The 19,768-nt window shown below is 37.6% G+C and overlaps 3 protein-coding genes across 3 annotated transcripts; all 3 read right to left on the bottom strand.

Annotated features, from left to right (window-relative positions):
* Positions 1–2,702: 2,702 nt before the first annotated feature.
* On the bottom strand, positions 2,703–4,816 carry LOC131328720 (uncharacterized). The gene is made up of 5 exons (XM_058361626.1): positions 4,704–4,816; positions 4,473–4,562; positions 3,918–4,050; positions 3,723–3,826; positions 2,703–3,636 (listed from the first exon to the last, which is right to left on the bottom strand). Exons 1-5 carry the CDS (start codon positions 4,814–4,816, stop codon positions 2,703–2,705), a joined length of 1,374 nt encoding a protein of 457 aa, XP_058217609.1.
* Positions 4,817–6,915: 2,099 nt separating this feature from the next.
* On the bottom strand, positions 6,916–8,624 carry LOC131329242 (uncharacterized). Its single transcript, XM_058362334.1, has 4 exons — positions 8,536–8,624; positions 8,048–8,180; positions 7,851–7,957; positions 6,916–7,762 (listed from the first exon to the last, which is right to left on the bottom strand). The coding sequence occupies exons 1-4, from the start codon at positions 8,619–8,621 to the stop codon at positions 7,039–7,041; spliced, it is 1,050 nt and encodes a 349-aa protein (XP_058218317.1). The 5' UTR covers positions 8,622–8,624; the 3' UTR covers positions 6,916–7,038.
* A 6,551-nt stretch (positions 8,625–15,175) lies between these two features.
* Positions 15,176–16,174, bottom strand: LOC131328719 (uncharacterized; the record flags this gene model as incomplete). Its single annotated transcript, XM_058361625.1, has 1 exon — positions 15,176–16,174. A coding segment is annotated over one exon (999 nt), but the record flags the coding sequence as incomplete, so codon positions are not given.
* Between the last annotated feature and the right edge of the window lie 3,594 nt (positions 16,175–19,768).

Genomic DNA, 19,768 nt, shown 5'->3' with positions numbered 1-19,768 from the left:
CGTAGAAATTCTGAAATTCTGAAACAGCCCTTACTGATATTAGATTTTAAGAATAATATTTGTGAAACCCAAAAAAAAAAATCAATAATTTTAAGAATAATATTTGTGGAATCCAAAAAAAAATCAATAAATCATTAATCAGAAACGGAAATAAAGGGATGGCCAACTGGAGACCTATACCAAGCACAAAACTGGGTCGTTTTTGCCGGGACAACACTCCTAATGACCCCTATGGCCAAAAGGGTCTCAAAATCCATTACAGTATATAGCTTTGGGATTGTAATTAAACTGTAGTAAAAACTAAAACTGTTTGCTGCAATAAAAAAGAGCTGAAAATCAGCTTCCAAAGTATCGCGCATATCTTTCCTAGGTATCAATTTGATTTGTACATGGCTTGAAATTAACAATCCAACGTATCGCATATCTTTCCTAGCTAGGTATATCCTGTTTTTTTGTTGAAAACAAGTCTTGGTATATGCTGAATCTAGCTCAGACCATAATTGGTCCATGCGTAAAAATTTCCTGAGAGACCGATTACCTCCATAATATTAGAACAGAGCGAAATTTTAAAATGTTCAACGATATAAATGAGAACCACCTTTACGTTTGTCCGACTACTAGTTTCTATAGAGATTGTAGCCGCACGATCAAAAAATCATCATAAAAATAATGAAAACGAGTCCAAAAGAACAAATCTTTAAGACTTCATCTCCTCTCACTTTCACACGCTTTTTTTACGGGGTTTTTTTTTATATTAAAAAAAAGGGAATTGTCATGACCAAATCTTCTCGCTGTCTCTCTGCCTTGATTTATTTGTCTTAACACGTGTTACGATCGAAAACGTTCAAGAAACAAACAACGTATACCCTGACGATAGGGAACATTGAGCAAGTATGGTTGAAAGGGCGTTTCAAGACCGTGTTATGATCTAAACGAAAAGAGAACCGTAGTTCCCTGCTTTTGACTTCCATGCACACAACTGCATCACAATCCTTTGGAAAAGGTCTGGAAAATTTGATTCATTGATGCTTTGCTCGTGAAGGACTTAACAATTCAATGAATAACAACAATTAAACAAAAAAAAAAACCGAATACCACTTGTATTACCGTGAATAAAGTGACAAAAGTACATGAACTAGAAAGAAAATAAACTAGAGCTCTCTAATATCGGAATTAGGAGCCTTTGATGAAAGGAAATAAAACAAAGTTGTGAAAAACTGAAGTGGTAAAAGCTGAGAAGCTAAGATAATTAACTAAAATTTGAATATCGAGGCGCGGAGCCCTTGGCCTACCCTGTCTTCTCATATTTATGGCAGTGAATATCCTGAAAAACTTCCGATAAGATAAGGCTCTAGTAATAGCAATCCATAATCCAACTCATACCAACAGCACGACACAAAGCACACTAGGCATGGGAATAAATGGGTTGGGCCGGCACGGCACGACCCATTCGACACCTCTACCTGCCCCTAATCATGTGTAACCGTATCCAATAATCCAGGGACATGATGCTACTAGGCAGGAACCCAATCAACTTGCAATCAACGGCCTTGAGCGATCAACCAAACCACGCCTGGCCCAACCAGAATGAGGCCCAAATGAGTCTGCATTTGACAAGCTAACCTAATGGGCCATACTACCACATGACCCACCCCTCAGAGCCCAACGACTTTGACAAAAACGGGTGTAAACAACAAGAAAGCAAATATGCTTACTTAATATGGGTTTAAGAAGAATTGTCCCTTTCATGGACCAACAAAAATACTTTAAAATCTATTTGAGTGGAGTTCACAATTGTTTGAAGAGAAGTTTTATTGAATTCGATATTAATATGTACATAGGCTCTTGTATTTATACAAGAGTGGAATCCTAAAATATGGAAACAAAATCAAATCTTATACTATGGAAAAATAATCAAATTCTTGATTCTAATCAATTACAATCGATTCTATCAACTATAATCTATCACAATATTTTCATTATCTTAACATCCCCCTCAAACTCAAGTAGGTTTACCAACTTGAGTTTGAAAAAACCCCCTAGAGAAACCAAGAACAACCAAGCCAAGCCAAGAGAAGCCAGGAGAGAGAAATGATCAGGAGAGCCAAAAGCCAGGAGAACAGCCAAGAAGAAAACCAGGAGAAACCAAGAAAAACAGAAAAACGAAGAAGCCAGTAATCGAAAAGCCATGAGCGTTGGTGGGTGTAGGCAACCGAAAAGCATGGAGAAGATTGACAAAGTAAGTAAGTGCCCGGCGGACGACAACGAGGCTTAGGCCGCCCGCCAGGAGCAAATATCCACAGGACCTAGATCTTATATCTCTGATATCGTGCAAAATATGAGAGAAGAAATGTTTTATTGAATTTAATGATAAAACTATACAATGAGGTCTCTATTTATACAAGGGGAAGGAGTAACTATGTAAGGGAATCATTCTAATTATAATGAAATCGTAATCAATTACAATCAAAATAAAATCAGGGGAATCATATAATATCGTAATCCTATCAGGACAGGATTATGATATTATATGATTACTATATTATAACAGTTTTTATCAGAAAAAAGTCCAGTCATAAAATTAAAAGTCTCGATGGAACTCCGAATCCTTCGTTAGTCAGAGTGGATGCGTGTTTTAGGCACAGACATTTGCTAATCTATAATGTTATCAAACAGTCTTGACAGAGCACAATACATTTCAGTCAAAACAACCGCATCCACTTAGAAAGAGTTCTGTCATTGGAATTGCTCTTCATGTACTCTTCCTTGTATTCTGTAAATGTGGCCACTAACTCATCATAGTCTGGAAGCTTCGGGTGCACGTAGCTTAACCGAGGCTTCGAGTCTTCGTTCCGTTCGAGTCTTCTTCCATTATAAGTCTTGCTCCTTGAAAGGCCTTCTTTGATCAACATGGTTTGATCACTCATTTGGTTCTTGTAAAGCGATCCATAGTGTTGTCCATACGCCGCGTCTGTTTTGATTGAAGCACCGCATCTCTGGGCTAAATTCTTCTTCACATTATTATTACCCTTAGAGCTCACAGTCCTATTCTGTGAACCCAAACCCTTAGCCACATTCCTCCCATTGACATCTTCAGTCCTTGATGACTCGTCTTTAGGGTCATCGAGGTAGACAGTCGACGTGTCTTGAATTGGAGGTGAACTTTCTGATGAAATATCATTAGGATCACACCGTTTTGAAATCAAATTCCTGGAACCCGACTTGGAAATTTTCGACCCAATTCTCCACACCATATCGTTGATTTTTGAAGCTTGCCTTTGATGCTTCCCGTTGCTATCCCTAACATCTCCGATTCTCGAATCCAAAGATTCATATTGTGGCACAAAGTTCTCTTGACTTATTTGATCAGGCTGCAGGCATAGAGTGCACTCTCTGGCTATTTCGTTGGTCATTTGAAGCTTCACATCATCCGATACGGAATTAAAACCTAGGTTGTATTTTATCTGGGAGTCCACAAAATTCCCAGGTTGTAATTCCACATTGACTCTCTCAAACTCATTACCGAAATGTTTTCTGAACAGAGATCTTATCCTGTTCAACTCTGGCAATTCGCCACATCTTGAGGCAGCAAATACCAAACTCGAAACTGCTTCAACAACTTCATGAGACAACTTACTGCAGCCATCAACCAAGACACAAGAACAGTCATTAAGTACCACAAATTCAAAAAACGCGATGAATCAGAATGCCACAATGCATACCTCCGGCTGCCAATTTCACGGAGATTGGCATGGACCGTTTCATAGTAGATATCGATTTGATTGTATGCGGATAAAATACACTGGTCATTATGCAGTTGGTCGACCTAGATTTTTAAGACAAAAGATTTTAGAATGTCAAGAGATTGCATGAAATGGAAGTACTTTTCTATGTGTAGCTGAAGTGAGAACTTTTACCCTGGCTAAAGCATCATCATGTTGGCCATACATGAGGAGTTGAGCGATATCGGCTCGTGATTGCCTTGTAATTGCCTCCCTTCTGTTTTTCTGAATCAACAGTTGGCTTCGAGCTCGGTTGATCAAGCTTTTGCTGATGAACATTACCATGCATACAACTGCTTAGGTGATTGTAAGTGCATAAGAGTCTTGTTTTCTTTTTTTCACGTGAACATTGACATAGAAGAAATAAATAGAGTTGATGAGTATTAGAATTCATATAAATGCTATTTATTTAACAAATCTGTTTGGTTAATACAAGTTGATTTTCTGATATGTAAAATCAAGAAAACATAACCAGTCCCCAATAGCTACTCAAATGGGCAGTTTGTTTAGATCAGTAATTATTTGCACTGCTTGAAAAAGAATTAAGGGCCTGTAAAAGTATGAAATCAAAACAAGCTATGTGCAGGCAGATCTGCAGTCTAATTTTGTGCTTCTCCATAAAATTGACGTATACAGGCGCAAAATACAGAGAAACGATAGGTACACAACCACCAACCACAACCCACTCACTTGCTTGTAGGGCCTAGCCAGTGTGGGGCACGCATATATGTGAGAGAGTTGGAGTTGGAGTTTTTAGCGGTGGTCGTGTGCGTAGCACAGCTGGCAAAACATTTACAGACATAAAAAGTGGAATATAGAAGTGGAGAAACAGAAGAGTTAGTAATGTCTAGCACCAAACGAAACAAGGAAACGTAGAAGAAAAGGAAAAAAGTTGGTGTTATGTACTATGCCTTAATTTACCACTTTTTTCTCCATCTTGAATCTTTCATCCATCCAAACACAGTGTTAAACACGTCAATTCCCTTCATTTCCCTCCTTTCTCTCTCTTTGTATTTGATCATCCTGTTCGCCATTGCGAATCCGAAAAAGAAGGAGATAGAAAGCAGATTATACAAAAGAGAAATGGTTGGAGGTTTAGGCTAGAGGAGATAATAAGGTTAGGTATCTTAAGTCTCCCCACAAATGTAACATAAATGGATGGAAATGGAACCTTAATACTTGATCTTGGCTTACTTTGTTAAGAAAAATACGATTTTATTATTTGTAAGACGTAAAGGGACTACATTTTGTTTTGGGTTCTTCTGTTTCATTTCAAAGATTTTCTTTCCAAACCAAAAATGGTATTAACAAAAAAGCATAAGTTGTATTTTTAAGCAAAAAGAAAAAAACTATGGGTACATCATTTGGTGTACATATACACCGGATTGTATATGACCAAACAAATTATCGGTGCCGTTTAATTTGTTTAAAACATATTTTTAAGATCTCCCTGTTATAAATCAGCTCATTCAAATACAATATCGAATGTTCATGGAGTTCCCCCTCGTAAAGGTTCTGCTCTGAAAAGGGAAAAAAAAGAAAAAGAAAAGGAAAGTACCATGTTGATGAGTTTTAACCGTTTGATTATCATGCTTCAATATAGTAATTGTAAGCGTTAAGTCTTTCTCCTTGCAAAATCAAGTGGCTAAACCCTAAGGTGCACATTTAATGTCAGGTTGGTTTTAGGTAGGATTGAAAAAGATTGGGAGTTATCTGTATTAGGCTAGGGTGAGATACAAACAAAATAAAGAATGATGATTATTGTTTATTGTTAGATTAGAAGGGAGATTACGTGTCCCTCTCCTTCCCATGGAATGGTGTGCAGACTTTTAAGGCCTAGTAAGTGTGATGTCATCGTTTTATCCAATGAATCCAGCTGCTGGATTGTCTCTTTGGATGCATAAATATCCTAAGTTGCATGTCTTTATGATGTCACTCATTGATGACTCTGAAAATATTTAGCAAGAGTTCCATAGAATGTTCTCAATTGAGAAAAAATGGAGATAAGGATCTGCCGGGAGAGTCTTTGGAGGGTAACATCTGTGGTAGGAATCCCCTAAGGGGAACTTTTCCATGCCTATTCAAGATCGTTCTGCACAACTGGATTATGTGAAAGGTGATAACGAGTTGACAGCTTCTAATAGCCGTGCTCAATTTTTTCCTGAAGTTACTACATTTCTTTCCATCATCACCGAAGAACTTGCACACTGATAAGGCTATGGGGCGAAGGAACCATTTGATATTCTGCCTGGACTATCTGTCGTCCAAGTGGAAACACCACCAACAGTCACAAGAGGATGAAATAATGACACCTAACCACTCACGGAAAAAGTGGAACAGCGGTGAACACTCTTCTAAAGCTACAAAAGGATTCAAAAAGCTTCTCTTTTTTGGTCGGAAAAGCAGGAAGTAGCCAACAAGTTCAAGGTATGGATCAATGTTGATGCTGGCTCGAATGCTTATGTTTACACTTTACACGCCACTTCATTATTCCCCTGCTTCAAATTGCAGAAGAAAAGGAAAACCTACCCACGGAAATCGATAGATTGTCAAGCCAATGCATAGGTCTTTCGGTTGCCACGCACAATAAGGCATCGAGTGTTGCTGCCATGAGTTGTCGTAACCATTTCTGAGTGTGAAAGTTAGTGAGTTTGTAAGCACTTTTTGTTGAGTATGTTGAAATCCGAATGGATATCCCCTGAGAATTTGTTTGTATCATACGTAAATCATAATTGCTATCTTTGTTTTTGTATTTGTGAAACCCCTGTAATGTCCCTCGGTACAACACAAGCTTCTTTCTTCCTTTGCTTATTATTTGGTTCTGTTCAGAAACTTGTCTTATGACTATTTTTAGCCCTGTGCAGCTATATCCGAACAATTTGTTCCTCCTGGTTTGTGTACTGAATCTTAAGAATTTGAAATTTGGACATGCCTTTGATCTCATATACGCATACTTCCTTGGTATATGCTGCTTTATTGAACAGCATTGTTATGTGCTGATCATCAGGAACGGTAATGTTTGATCTGTGGAGATTGTTTAAATGAATCTTGGCAATAAATTCAAAGCCGTATATGCGGATCATTGGTTTCCTAACTTACTGGTAAAGGAGTTGTAACATCTGCTGGAAGTATCTACCGAAAAGAATCCATTTTTACAATTTCCCGAGAAACAAATTACAGATAATGTTATCGACAATGGTTGAAAGAAAAATTACAGCATCCAATCTGTGGCACAATCTAGTAACAGAAAAACGAATCAAAACCGCCCCTTCTCCTTACGAGTAGTTCTGTCATTGGCATTGCTTTCCTTGTACTCTGAGAATGTGGCCACTAGCACATCATAGTCTGGAACCTTTGGGTGTGCATTGTTTGACTGAGGATCCGAGTCTTCATTCCGTAAAAGTCCCCTTCGACTATGAGTCTTGGGCCTTGAGAGGCCTAGTTTCATCAACATGGTTTGATCATTCATTTTGTTCTCACGACCTGATCCATCAAGTTGCGCATACGCCCCGTCTGTTTTTGTCGAAGCATCACGTCCCTGTGGTAAATCATTATTCCTTGCACACATACGCATCAAACTCCCAGGATCGAACACAGAAAATTTCAACCCAATTTTCGAGAACTTAGCCTTGGTTTTTGAAGGCTGCCTTTGATCTTCCCCATTGGTATCCAAAGATTCATACTGTGGCACAGGTTTTTCCACAACAATTTGATCAGGCTTCAGGGGGATCTTGCACTGTCTAGCTATTTCGCTTATGATTTCAACCTTCTCATCATCTGATAGTGATTTGTTTCCAAGGTTGTACTTTATTTTGGTGTTCACAAAATTCCCATGTTGTAATTTTACACTTGTTTTCTCAAAATCGGCACCAAAATGCTTTTTGACCAGGATTCTTATCTGGTGTAGCTCCGGCAATTCGCCACACTTTGAGGCAGCAAATACCAAACTTGAAACTGCTTCAACAACTTCATAAGTCAACCTACACCCGAACCATCAACCAAAACATAGAAAACAGTCATTAAACATCACAAACTCAACATATGTTATGATCAATCAGCAACGCATACCTCCTCCGGCTGCTAATTTCATTGATATTGGTATGGACAGTGTCACAGAATTTCTCAATTTGACCGTATGCAGACAATAGACACTCGTTCTGATGATGTTGGTCAACCTATATTTTGTGACAAAAAAATGTTAAAATGTCAATAGATCGCATGAAATGGAAGTACTATTTACATGTAGCTCAAGTGAGAACTCTTACCCTGGCTATAGCGCCATCATATTCGCCAGACATGAGTAGTTGAGCGATGTCGGCTGTCGATTGCCTTGTGATTGCCTCCCTCCGAACCTTCTGAGTGTACAATTGACTTCGAGCTTGTTTGATCAAGTTTTTGCTGAACATCACAAAGGATACAACAGGTGAATATTTTGTAGGTGCACATATAAGAATCTTGTTTGTTTTATGGAAAAAAAACATTATAAGTATTGAAAGTCAAATCAATCAAATGGACTCGAATAGACCAACAACCGTTTGTTCACTCCCAGAACCTTCCCCCCCTCTCAACACGGTTTCTTACAAGTTCTCTCTCTACTTACTACCCCAGAAACCTCCCTCAAAACTTTTACCGAACAAGTCATTTTACAGACATGTTAAGGAAACATAGAAATAGAGAAGCAGAAGCAGAAGCCTAGCTAGCACCACCAGAAACAAGGAAACGTAAAAGTTGGTATTATGGGTGTGTTTTGTACCACTTGTTCCTCCATCTTGAATCTCTTATCCGTCCGAACACATCTATTACCAGTGTTTCCTTCTTTATTATCACCATAGTTGCCATTGGGAATCCTGAGAAGAAGGAGGAGGAGGAGGTGGTGGTGGAGGTGGAGGAGGAGATGGAAAGCAAATAAGACAATGGCTATGGAGGCTGAGACTGGAGGAGATAGTAAGGTCTAAGACTACCAAAAGTGTAGCACATATATATATTGAAGCTAAATATTCGGTCTTGACTTAGTATATTAACAAAAATACAATTATTTTATTATTTTTAAGACAGAAACGACTAATTCTATGCTGATATTAAACTTTTTTTTGGTAAGTATGCTGATATTAAACTTACATTAGAGCATCTCGAAGAGAGGTAGTAAAACCCGAACGGAGACTACAGTTAAGAAAACCATGTCAACAAAACGTGCTCCAAGGGAGGTAGCGCTTGCTACGCCTACACCTACATCCCTCTTTCTCTGTCTCTCAAAGTTTGAAGACTTGGAAGGGGCTCTTTCAAACTGTCGTCTCATCAAATCTATAACTAATTATGATTGGTGAACTAATTAATTTCTTCAGCAAAATGGGTCCTTTAAAATTAAACAAGTAATTAAAAAAAAAAAAAAACTTAATGGTGGACCTATTGCAAGTCGCTCTTCAACTTGCCACATGTATACGAAACCCATATATGGTGTAAAATTGTACTACCTCCCTTGAAGATGCTCGCACTTATTAATAACTGAGAGTGGCCTTAGAGGGCTGAAAAATCTCCAAGTACTGTAAATCATAACTGATGTTAATTTAAAAAGATATGGATGTGGATGCAACAAGTGGAGTATCTCTTACTAATTGATTTAGGGTGTGTTTCACAAACTATAATAAGTAGTTAAATATTTTGAATTAAAGGTGATGTATTATTGTGAGAGAATGACGTTTCTCGTAAAGTTGAAAATAAGTACTTAAAAAAATCTTAGCGGAACGGAGTCACACTATCTAAGTTTATTCTAATTTTATAAACTCCAAATAAAAGTTCCTAAATGACATCTCTCTGATCGTCAAGATGCCTTCGGCCAACTGAAGGTGTCAAACCCACAGATGTTGACTCCCACCTCGATGTTGGCCCAACGGAAGGAGTGTATAACTAGAAGGAGTCAACATTGAGGAGGGCAGTGAAGCTGTGGAAGTGGGAAAAGGAGAAGAAATCATGGATGAGGTGGTGGAGGCTTTGAAACAATCCATCTTAATCGGTTTTCTATATTTCTAAATCGTGCCCGAACCAAGCTACTAAAAAAAAAACCAGAACCAATTAAACCACCAGTTCGGTCTAGATTTACAGATTGACGGTTTTTTTCTAACCCCTAAATCGAGCAAACATGGTCTTAGAGGTGGAAGTTGGGGTAGTGAATATGGCCTCGAGACCGTGCCCTTAATTTCAAGGTACAGCTGATCCTCACAGCAGGCCCTCCAAATCCGCTATCACTATATACTGGTATTAGAGGACGACTATTTGTGAGAAGACTTCTGAAAGCACCCCATGGCATTATCATTATCACTTTTTCGGATCTCCAAGTCGTGGGTTCTGGTTGGTTCAATCCCTTCCAAGGGCAAGGAACTCACCCCAACCCCATTTCACGAGCCTTCAACGTATCCACTTAATTAGCTAGTATGGATTTAATTTAAAAGGTGATGAATCTAGATAGAGAATGCATCTAGATTCATCACCAAATCTGCAACACATGATGTTTTTTTTCAAGAAAAATATGTGAGCGCCAATTAAGCCAATTATAAAGGAATTTGAGGAAAATAGTTGACCCCGGAGATAAAGTCATGCTCTAGCTTACGTGGGTACTTTTTGCATTTTAAAATGTGCATCACCTCCCCTTAATTTTGCTAGAGTAGAAACTTTTTATATGAAAATAATTTAATAGTGAAAATAATGGATTTTTTTTTTTTTTTTTTTGCACACAGAATATAATGAATGTTGGCGTGCTATGTGTTGGGGTTTTCCCACGTCGTTGAATGGACTTGGAAAATGGAAAGAAAAAGTTAATTAGCTTTGGACAGTGGAGAGCATTTGATGCGTTTAGTCAATGGCAGTATGTGACTTTACATTGGGTGCTCCAAAGGTCTCCTTCAAGAACCTTCTCGTTGTGCTTTATATATTGTTCATCTCTGCATATGGGTTCTGGCAGACCGAGAGCACAAATAAGAAGAGATATATAGTGTGTGTGAGAGGGCAGCTCCTTCGAGAGTTGCCGGGTATACTGGTCGTGAGGTGAGAGGAGAATAGATGCAATGACGGATCCAAGAATTGAAGACAAGAGGGGCACTATATGAATCACAAGTTTGAAAAAAAAAATTCCCAATCAAGCACAAAACTATTTTAAGTCCAAGTTTTAGGGGTTGTAGAGATGTGTTTTTTTTTTTAGGGAAATGATATTGGCACTCCAAAAATTGATGCAGACACTCCAAAATTAGTGTAATTCCAAAGCCACTTTTCTTTATTTTTTGGAGTGCCTGCATCAATTTTTAAAGTGTCAATATCATTTCCCTTTTTTTACTATATTCAAAATCACAAATTCACTTCACATGCAAACAACATAAATTTGAAGATATCTAAACCATAAGATGAAATGCCTAGCAATTAAGATAGGAATCAAAGTTGTAAATCTCACAAAACACATATAATTAATAGATTTTGAAAAATAAACACAGACAATAGAATGATTGACCGTAGATGCATGATCGGGACAAAGAGTTATTTTTTATGGAGAAAGTTAAGCACATTGATTAAGGAATTATTTCCATACTTTTTGAGAATTTCTAAATGTTAATGGGGCACCAAGTGCAATTTTTAGGGGTTAAATGAAATAATATTATATACTAATTGGGGTAAAATCACAAAAAATGAAAAGTTTAGGGGGTCACTTGACCCTTCTGGTTCAACGTGCATCTGCCCCTGAATAGATGTGAGAGAAAAATGGAGGTATGAGAGTGAGTAAAAATCATTGTGAAAAGTCATGGTATCAGGACTCATGAGCTCAATAGTAAACTCTCTCTCTCTCTCTCTCGGAGTAGCCGATGGGGACGAACCACGTAATTCTTGTGTGTCTCTTTTGCGTGTGTATATTTTTGTTATGCTTCCGTTGCGGGGTGAGGTCGGAAATTTCCCAACACTATTAGAAATTTAGATGCTAGTTAAATAGGAACCCATGGTCACTCACTTACTTTGCGTGAGAAGAGCCTTAAGAACATGTGACCCGTACGTGTCCCCTGATTAGAAACAAGATTTAATACTTCAAATTCAGTTTTAATTGCCAGAACACAATTATCCTTTTCGAAATTATATAGATGATTCAATTAGCGAAGGCAACACCGATTACGATTTCTTGTATGTGTCATCATCAATTTGTGATATAAAATGTTTATTTTGGCCAACATATCAAACGATTTTTCGGATTGTGTGGATTTTAAATGCCACAATCAAAACGAATTATACTGGTTAAATGTCAAATACTCTTACCGTCACTTTTTAAATGTCCATTGCGGTTCTATGTGCTATTGGAGTATCAGAAAAATCATCAATAACTCTTTTCCAGAGCAAAGAAAACCTAATAAATTTAAGGTTTCTCATCATATCATTGTCAAAGTTAAAAGTACTTAAAAGTTGTGAACTTAAAAGTACTTGGCCAACATGGAAGAAATCTTGAAAATGGATATATGATAACATCCATTATCGGATGTCTAGGCACAATAACATAATACTATAAGAGTAGATATGACAGAAAATACTATAAGAGTAGATATGACAGAAAGACACGTATAATACTGAGAGCCGACCTTACCCAGAAAGTGTGCAGGTTCTCTTGTAGCAATCAAAATGGTCGATCAATCAGACCATGGAATTGGAGTTTGGTATCCCGTGATTGTGCCTAGACATCCATTATTGGATGTCTAGGCACAATAACATAATAAAAGATATGACAGAAAGACAAGTATGATACTGGGAGCCGACCTTACCCGAAAAGTGTGCAGATTACCTCATAGCAATCAAAATGGTCTATCAATCAGACCATGGAATTGGAGTTTGGTATCTCGTGATTTTTGGGATTGTGTAGATTCTTTTTTTAAAAAAATATCAAAACGAATCTTGCCGGCCAAATGTCTTTATTTAACTTGGATATAAGAATTGGAGTTTGGTAGCTCTAGGATTGTGATTAAACTGTAGTAAAAACTAGAATTGTTTGCTGCAATAAAAAAGAGCTGAAAATCAGCTTCCAAAGTATCGCGCATATCTTTCCTAGGTATCAATTTGATTTGTACAGGGCTTGAAATTAACAATCCAACGTATCGCAGATCTTTCCTAGCTAGGTATATGCTGTTTTTTTTGTTGAACAAGTCTTGGTATATGCTGAATCTCGACCATATTTGGTCCATGCGTAAAAATTCCCTGAGAAACCGATTATCTCCATAATACTAGAACAGATCGAAATTTTAAAATGTTCAATGATATAAATTAACAAGAACAACCTTTACGTTTGTCCGACTACTAGTTTCTATAGAGATTGTAGCCGCACGATAAAAAAATCATCATAAAAATAATGAAAATGAGTCCAAAATAACAAATCTTTAAGACTTCATCTCCTTTCACTTTCACACGCTTTCTTTATGGTGTTTTTTTGTATATTAAAAAAAGGAAATTGTCATGACCAAATCTTCTCGCTGTCTCTCTGCCTTGATTTATTTGTCTTAACGCGTGTTACGACCGAAATGTTCAGGGAACAAACAACGTATACCCTGACGATAGGGAACATTGAGCAAGTATGGTTGAAAGGGCGTTCCAAGACTGTGTTATGATCTAAACGAAAAGAGAACCGTAGTTCCCTGCTTTTGACTTCCATGCACACGACTGCATCACAATCCTTTGGAAAAGGTCCGGAAAATTTGATTCATTGATGCTTTGCTCGTGAAGGACTTAACAATTCAATGAATAACAACAATTAAACAAAAAAAAAAAACCGAATGCCACTTGTATTACCGTGAATAAACTAACAAAAGTACATGAACTAGAAAGAAAATAAACTAGAGCTCTCTAATATCGGAATTAGGAGCCTTTGATGAAAGGAAATAAAACAAAGTTGTGAAAAACTAAAGTGGTAAAAGCTGAGAAGCTAAGATAATTAACTAAAATTTGAATATTGAGGCGCGGAGCCCTTGGCCTACCCTGTCTTCTCATATTTATGGCAGTGAATATCCTGAAAAACTTCCAATAAGGCTCTAGTAATAGCAATCCACAATCCAACTCATACCAGCAGCACGACACAAAGCACACTAAGCATGGGAATAAATGGGTTGGGCCGGCACGGCACGACCCATTCGACACCTCTACCTGCCCCTAATCATGTGTAACCGTATCCGATAATCCAGGGACATGATGCTACTAGGCAGGGACCCAATCAACTTGCAATCAACGGCTTTGAGCGATCAACCAAACCACGCCTGGCCCAACCAGAATGAGGCCCAAATGAGTCTGCATTTGACAAGCTAACCTAATGGGCCATACTACCACATGACCCACCCCTCAGAGCCCAACGACTTTGACAAAAACGGGTGTAAACAACAAGAAAGCAAATATGCTTACTTAATATGGGTTTAAGAAGAATTGTCCCTTTCATGGACCAACAAAAATACTTAAAAATCTATTTGAGTGGAGTTCACAATTGTTTGAAGAGAAGTTTTATTGAATTCGATATTAATATGTACATAGGCTCTTGTATTTATACAAGAGTGGAATCCTAAAATATGGAAACAAAATCAAATCTTATACTATGGAAAAATAATCAAATTCTTGATTCTAATCAATTACAATCGATTCTATCAACTATAATCTATCACAATATTTTCATTATCTTAACATCCCCCTCAAACTCAAGTAGGTTTACCAACTTGAGTTTGAAAAAACCCCCTAGAGAAACCAAGAACAACCAAGCCAATCCAAGAGAAGCCAGGAGAGAGAAATGATCAGGAGAGCCAAGAGCCAGGAGAACAGCCAAGAAGAAAACCAGGAGAAACCAAGAAAAACAGAAAAACGAAGAAGCCAGTATTCGAAAAGCCATGAGCGTTGGTGGGTGTAGGCAACCGAAAAGCGTGGAGAAGATTGACAAAGGAAGTAAGTGCCCGGCGGACGACAACGAGGCTTAGGCCGCCCGCCAAGAGCAAATATCCACATGACCTAGATCTTATAGCTCTGATATCGTGTAAAATATGAGAGAAGAAATGTTTTATTGAATTTAATGATAAAACTATACAATAAGGCCTCTATTTATACAAGGGGAAGGAGTCTAACTATGTAAAGGAATCATTCTAATTATAATGAAATCGTAATCAATTACAATCAAAATAAAATCAGGGGAATCGTATAATATCGTAATCCTATCAGGACAGGATTATGATATTATATGATTACTATATTATAACAGTTTTCATCAGAAAAAAGTCCAGTCATAAAATTAAAAGTCTCGATGGAGCTCCGAATCCTTCGTTAGTCAGAGTGGATGCGTGTTTTAGGCACGGACATTTGCTAATCTATAATGTTATCAAACAGTCTTGACAGAGCACAATACATTTCAGTCAAAACAACCGCATCCACTTAGAAAGAGTTCTGTCATTGGAATTGCTCTTCATGTACTCTTCCTTGTATTCTGTAAATGTGGCCACTAACTCATCATAGTCTGGAAGCTTCGGGTGCACGTAGCTTAACCGAGGCTTCGAGTCTTCGTTCCGTTCGAGTTTTCTTCCATTATAAGTCTTGCTCCTTGAAAGGCGTTCTTTGATCAACATGGTTTGATCACTCATTTGGTTCTTGTAAAGCGATCCATCGTGTTGTCCATACGCCGCGTCTGTTTTGATTAAAGCACCGCGTCTCTGGGCTAAATTCTTCTTCACATTATTATTACCCTTGGAGCTCACAGTCCTATTCTGTGAACCCAAACCCTTAGCCACATTCCTCCCATTGACATCTTCAGTCCTTGATGACTCGTCTTTAAGGTCATCGAGGTAGACAGTCAACGTGTCTTGAATTGGAGGTGAACTTTCTGATGAAATATCATTAGGATCACACCGTTTTGAAATCAAATTCCTGGAACCCGACTTGGAAATTTTCGACCCAATTCTCCACACCATATCCTTGATTTTTGAAGCTTGCCTTCGATGCTTCCCGTTGCTATCCCTAACATCTCCGATTCTCGAATCCAAAGATTCATAATGTGGCACACAGTTCTCTTGACTTATTTGATCAGGCTGCAGGCATCGAGTGCACTCTCTGGCTATTTCGCTGGTCATTTGAAGCTTCACATCATCCGATATGGAATTATTTCCTAGGTTGTATTTTATCTGGGAGTTCACAAAATTCCCAGGTTGTAATTCCACATTGACTCTCTCAAACTCATTACCGAAATGTTTTCTGAACAGAGATCTTATCCGATTCAACTCTGGCAATTCGCCACATCTTGAGGCAGCAAATACCAAACTCGAAACTGCTTCAACAACTTCATGGGACAACTTACTGCAGCCATCAACCAAGACACAAGAACAGTCATTAAGTACCACAAATTCAAAAAACGCGATGAATCAGAATGCCACAATGCATACCTCCGGCTGCCAATTTCACGGAGATTGGCATGGACCGTTTCATAGTAGATATCGATTTGATTGTATGCGGATAAAATACACTGGTCATTATGCAGTTGGTCGACCTAGATTTTTAAGACAAAAGATTATAGAATGTCAAGAGATTGCATGAAATGGAAGTACTTTTCTATGTGTAGCTGAAGTGAGAACTTTTACCCTGGCTAAAGCATCATCATGTTGGCCATACATGAGGAGTTGAGCGATATCGGCTCGTGATTGCCTTGTAATTGCCTCCCTTCTGTTTTTCTGAATCAACAGTTGGCTTCGAGCTCGGTTGATCAAGCTTTTGCTGATGAACATTACCATGCATACAACTGCTTAGGTGATTGTAAGTGCATAAGAGTCTTGTTTTCTTTTTTTCACATGAACATTGACATAGAAGAAATAAATAGAGTTGATGAGTATTAGAATTCATATAAATGCTATTTATTTAACAAATCTGTTTGGTTAATACAAGTTGATTTTCTGATATGTAAAATCAAGAAAACATAACCAGTCCCCAATAGCTACTCAAATGGGCAGTTTGTTTAGATCAGTAATTATTTGCACTACTTGAAAAAGAATTAAGGGCCTGTAAAAGTATGAAATCAAAACAAGCTATGTGCAGGCAGATCTGCAGTCTAATTTTGTGCTTCTCCCTGAAATTGACGTATACAGGCACAAAATACAGAGAAACGATAGGTACACAACCACCAACCACAACCCACTCACTTGCATGTAGGGCCCAGCCAGTGTGGGGCACGCATATATGTGAGAGAGTTGGAGTTGGAGTTTTTAGCGGTGGTCGTGTGCGTAGCACTGCTGGCAAAACATTTACAGACATAAAAAGTGGAATATAGAACTGGAGAAACAGAAGAGTTAGTAATGTCTAGCACCAAACGAAACAAGGAAACGTAGAAGAAAAGGAAAAAAGTTGGTATTATGTACTATGCCTTAATTTACCACTTTTTTCTCCTTCTTGAATCTTTCATCCATCCAAACACAGTGTTAAACACGTCAATTCCCTTCATTTCCCTCCTTTCTCTCTCTTTGTATTTGATCATCCTGTTCGCCATTGCGAATCCGAAAAAGAAGGAGATAGAAAGCAGATTATACAAAAGAGAAATGGTTGGAGGTTTAGGCTAGAGGAGATAATAAGGTTAGGTATCTTAAGTCTCCCCACAAATGTAACATAAATGGAACCTTAATACTTGATCTTGGCTTACTTTGTTAAGAAAAATACGATTTTATTATTTGTAAGACGTAAAGGGACTACATTCTGTTTTGGGTTCTTCTGTTTTCATTTCAAAGATTTTCTTTCCAAACCAAAAATGGTATTAACAAAAAAGCATAAGTTGTATTTTTAAGCAAAAAGAAAAAAACTATGGGTACATCATTTGGTGTACATATACACCGGATTGTATATGACCAAACAAATTATCGGTGCCGTTTAATTTGTTTGAAACATATTTTTAAGATCTCCCTGTTATAAATCAGCTCATTCAAATACAATATCGAATGTTCATGGAGTTCCCCCTCGTAAAGGTCCTGCTCTGAAAAGGGAAAAAAAAAAAAAGAAAAAGAAAAGGAAAGTACCATGTTGATGAGTTTTAACCGTTTGATTATCATGCTTCAATATAGTAATTGTAAGCGTTAAGTCTTTCTCCTTGCAAAATCAAGTGGCTAAACCCTAAGGTACACATTTAATGTCAGGTTGGTTTTAGGTAGGATTGAAAAAGATTGGGAGTTATCTGTGTTAGGCTAGGGTGAGATACAAACAAAATAAAGAATGATGATTATTGTTTATTGTTAGATTAGAAGGGAGATTACGTGTCCCTCTCCTTCCCATGGTGTTTTTTTTGTTTTCCCAAACGATATAAGAGATCATTTTAAATCAAATATAAAGTATATAGTACAAATCTCTGAATCCTACATCAATTGTGAGAATTCACGAAATAACCAAGCCCAACAACTCAACCAATACAAGAAATAAGCCCATTATATATAGGATAGAAACAAAAAAAGAAAAGAAAAGCCCTCAAACGGAAGAACACCCACACACAAGTGGGGAGACTCGAACTCCTGACCTCCCAATGAAAAGTTAATCCCACTTATGGGTATTAGCTATTAGCTCCCACTATGGGATACTATTAAAAAGGCAAATAATCCCCCATAATTCAGTTGAAGATTCTTGATCCTCGTCTTAATTACTCCAGTTAAATAGACATGCATGCACACTTCAGTTTCTGGGATGAAGGATTTCCAGGGTACTTTGGTGGTGCATATATGGTTAATTACAAGGGGTGCTAACTACTCTGAAGTCCATGAATCCTATTGAAGCTGAAGGATGGACTTTCATATCTACTATTACAATGCTTCCGTTATGATTTTCAGTTAAACAGCAAATCAACCCTGTAGGTCCTTTTCAGAAGCGGAGCTAGAATTTGTATTTAAGGAGGGCCAATTAAGGAAAAAATTTATATATAGTTGGAATATGTATGGACCGTATGGTACTATCAATTATTTAGCTTTTAATTCTAGATTATTTGACAAAAGAAGCAAGATTATAGAGCTTCCTCTATATTAAAGCATCCACCTCAAAATAAATTAGCAATGAGAGGAGAGGCAGTCCAAGCTCATATACTTGTTTTTGAGGTGTAAACTCTTGGATAACCCCTAACTCACACGTCGAGAGGTCAATAAAAGATCCAGAACATATGGATCATAACCAAACAAAGTAGGCACATACAAAGGAGAAAAACTTTTGAAAACTTAGCTCTGATACCAAATTAAAGCATCCATCTCAAAACCAATTGGTAATGAAAGGAGAGACCGCCCATATTCATATATTAGTTTTCGAGGTGTTAATTGACCGATGTGGAACAAATTTCAACACGCTGACCCCTTAGTATATCCATCCATGGTTGTCGGAGTCCAACTTTGATCATTTGGTGTACACTAGATTGCGTCGGACTCGTTAGATCCTGCGCTAAGGGTTGGAAACTTTTGATTTGGCTAAAACATTATTTTAAGTTCTCCTAAAAAATCACCTCATTTAGATAGTAATAACTAATAAGGGATTGGTCAATTCATTCATTTTTTGACCTTGCGAGTTCAAGGACGAAAATCAATAAAGAGTCCTTGAATTAGTAAAGACAAAAATTGAATGAGTTGATCAAATTCTTATCGATATTTGAATAAGTTGATTTTTTATGAAGACTTTTAGAAACATGTGTTTTAACAAATGGTGTACCTGTAGTTTTTTTTTTTTTTTTGGTGGTTGTCGGTGGACTGAACTAGATTGACCTCTCCCTCTTTTTTTTTCATTTTTCATTTTCGAAAAAAAAAACAGACTGATACAGACGTGGTCAAATGGAAGAATTCCAACCTGGTTGGGTCATATATAGGGACGAATAAATTTCTAACAATAAGCTAAATAAAAGGAGAATTTTTGGGCTTCCAGGCAACGTATGTGGTACCTCATCCACGATTTCAGCTGTTTTAAACACTTTTGGACGGTTTGAATTTTAGAGAGAGTGGTCAGGTGAGGGGAGA

The sequence above is a fragment of the Rhododendron vialii genome, chromosome 6a, assembly GCF_030253575.1.
Source record: "Rhododendron vialii isolate Sample 1 chromosome 6a, ASM3025357v1".
Taxonomy (NCBI): domain Eukaryota; kingdom Viridiplantae; phylum Streptophyta; class Magnoliopsida; order Ericales; family Ericaceae; genus Rhododendron; species Rhododendron vialii.
This window is presented reverse-complemented; position numbering and strand designations above follow the sequence as displayed.

What these genes read in the sequence shown, in the direction of transcription:
- LOC131328720 (XM_058361626.1), bottom strand. Translation starts at nt 4,816, where the DNA reads ATGGCGAACAGGATGATCAAATACAAAGAGAGAGAAAGGAGGGAAATG. An exon ending in TGGCTAGGCCCTACAAGCAA is followed by an intron (nt 4,051 to 4,472) that starts GTGAGTGGGTTG and finishes AATGTTCATCAG; the next exon opens with CAAAAGCTTGATCAACCGAG. An exon ending in ATGATGATGCTTTAGCCAGG is followed by an intron (nt 3,827 to 3,917) that starts GTAAAAGTTCTC and finishes TTAAAAATCTAG; the next exon opens with GTCGACCAACTGCATAATGA.
- LOC131329242 (XM_058362334.1), bottom strand. Translation starts at nt 8,621, where the DNA reads ATGGCAACTATGGTGATAATAAAGAAGGAAACACTGGTAATAGATGTG. An exon ending in ATGATGGCGCTATAGCCAGG is followed by an intron (nt 7,958 to 8,047) that starts GTAAGAGTTCTC and finishes CACAAAATATAG; the next exon opens with GTTGACCAACATCATCAGAA. An exon ending in GAAATTAGCAGCCGGAGGAG is followed by an intron (nt 7,763 to 7,850) that starts GTATGCGTTGCT and finishes GTTCGGGTGTAG; the next exon opens with GTTGACTTATGAAGTTGTTG.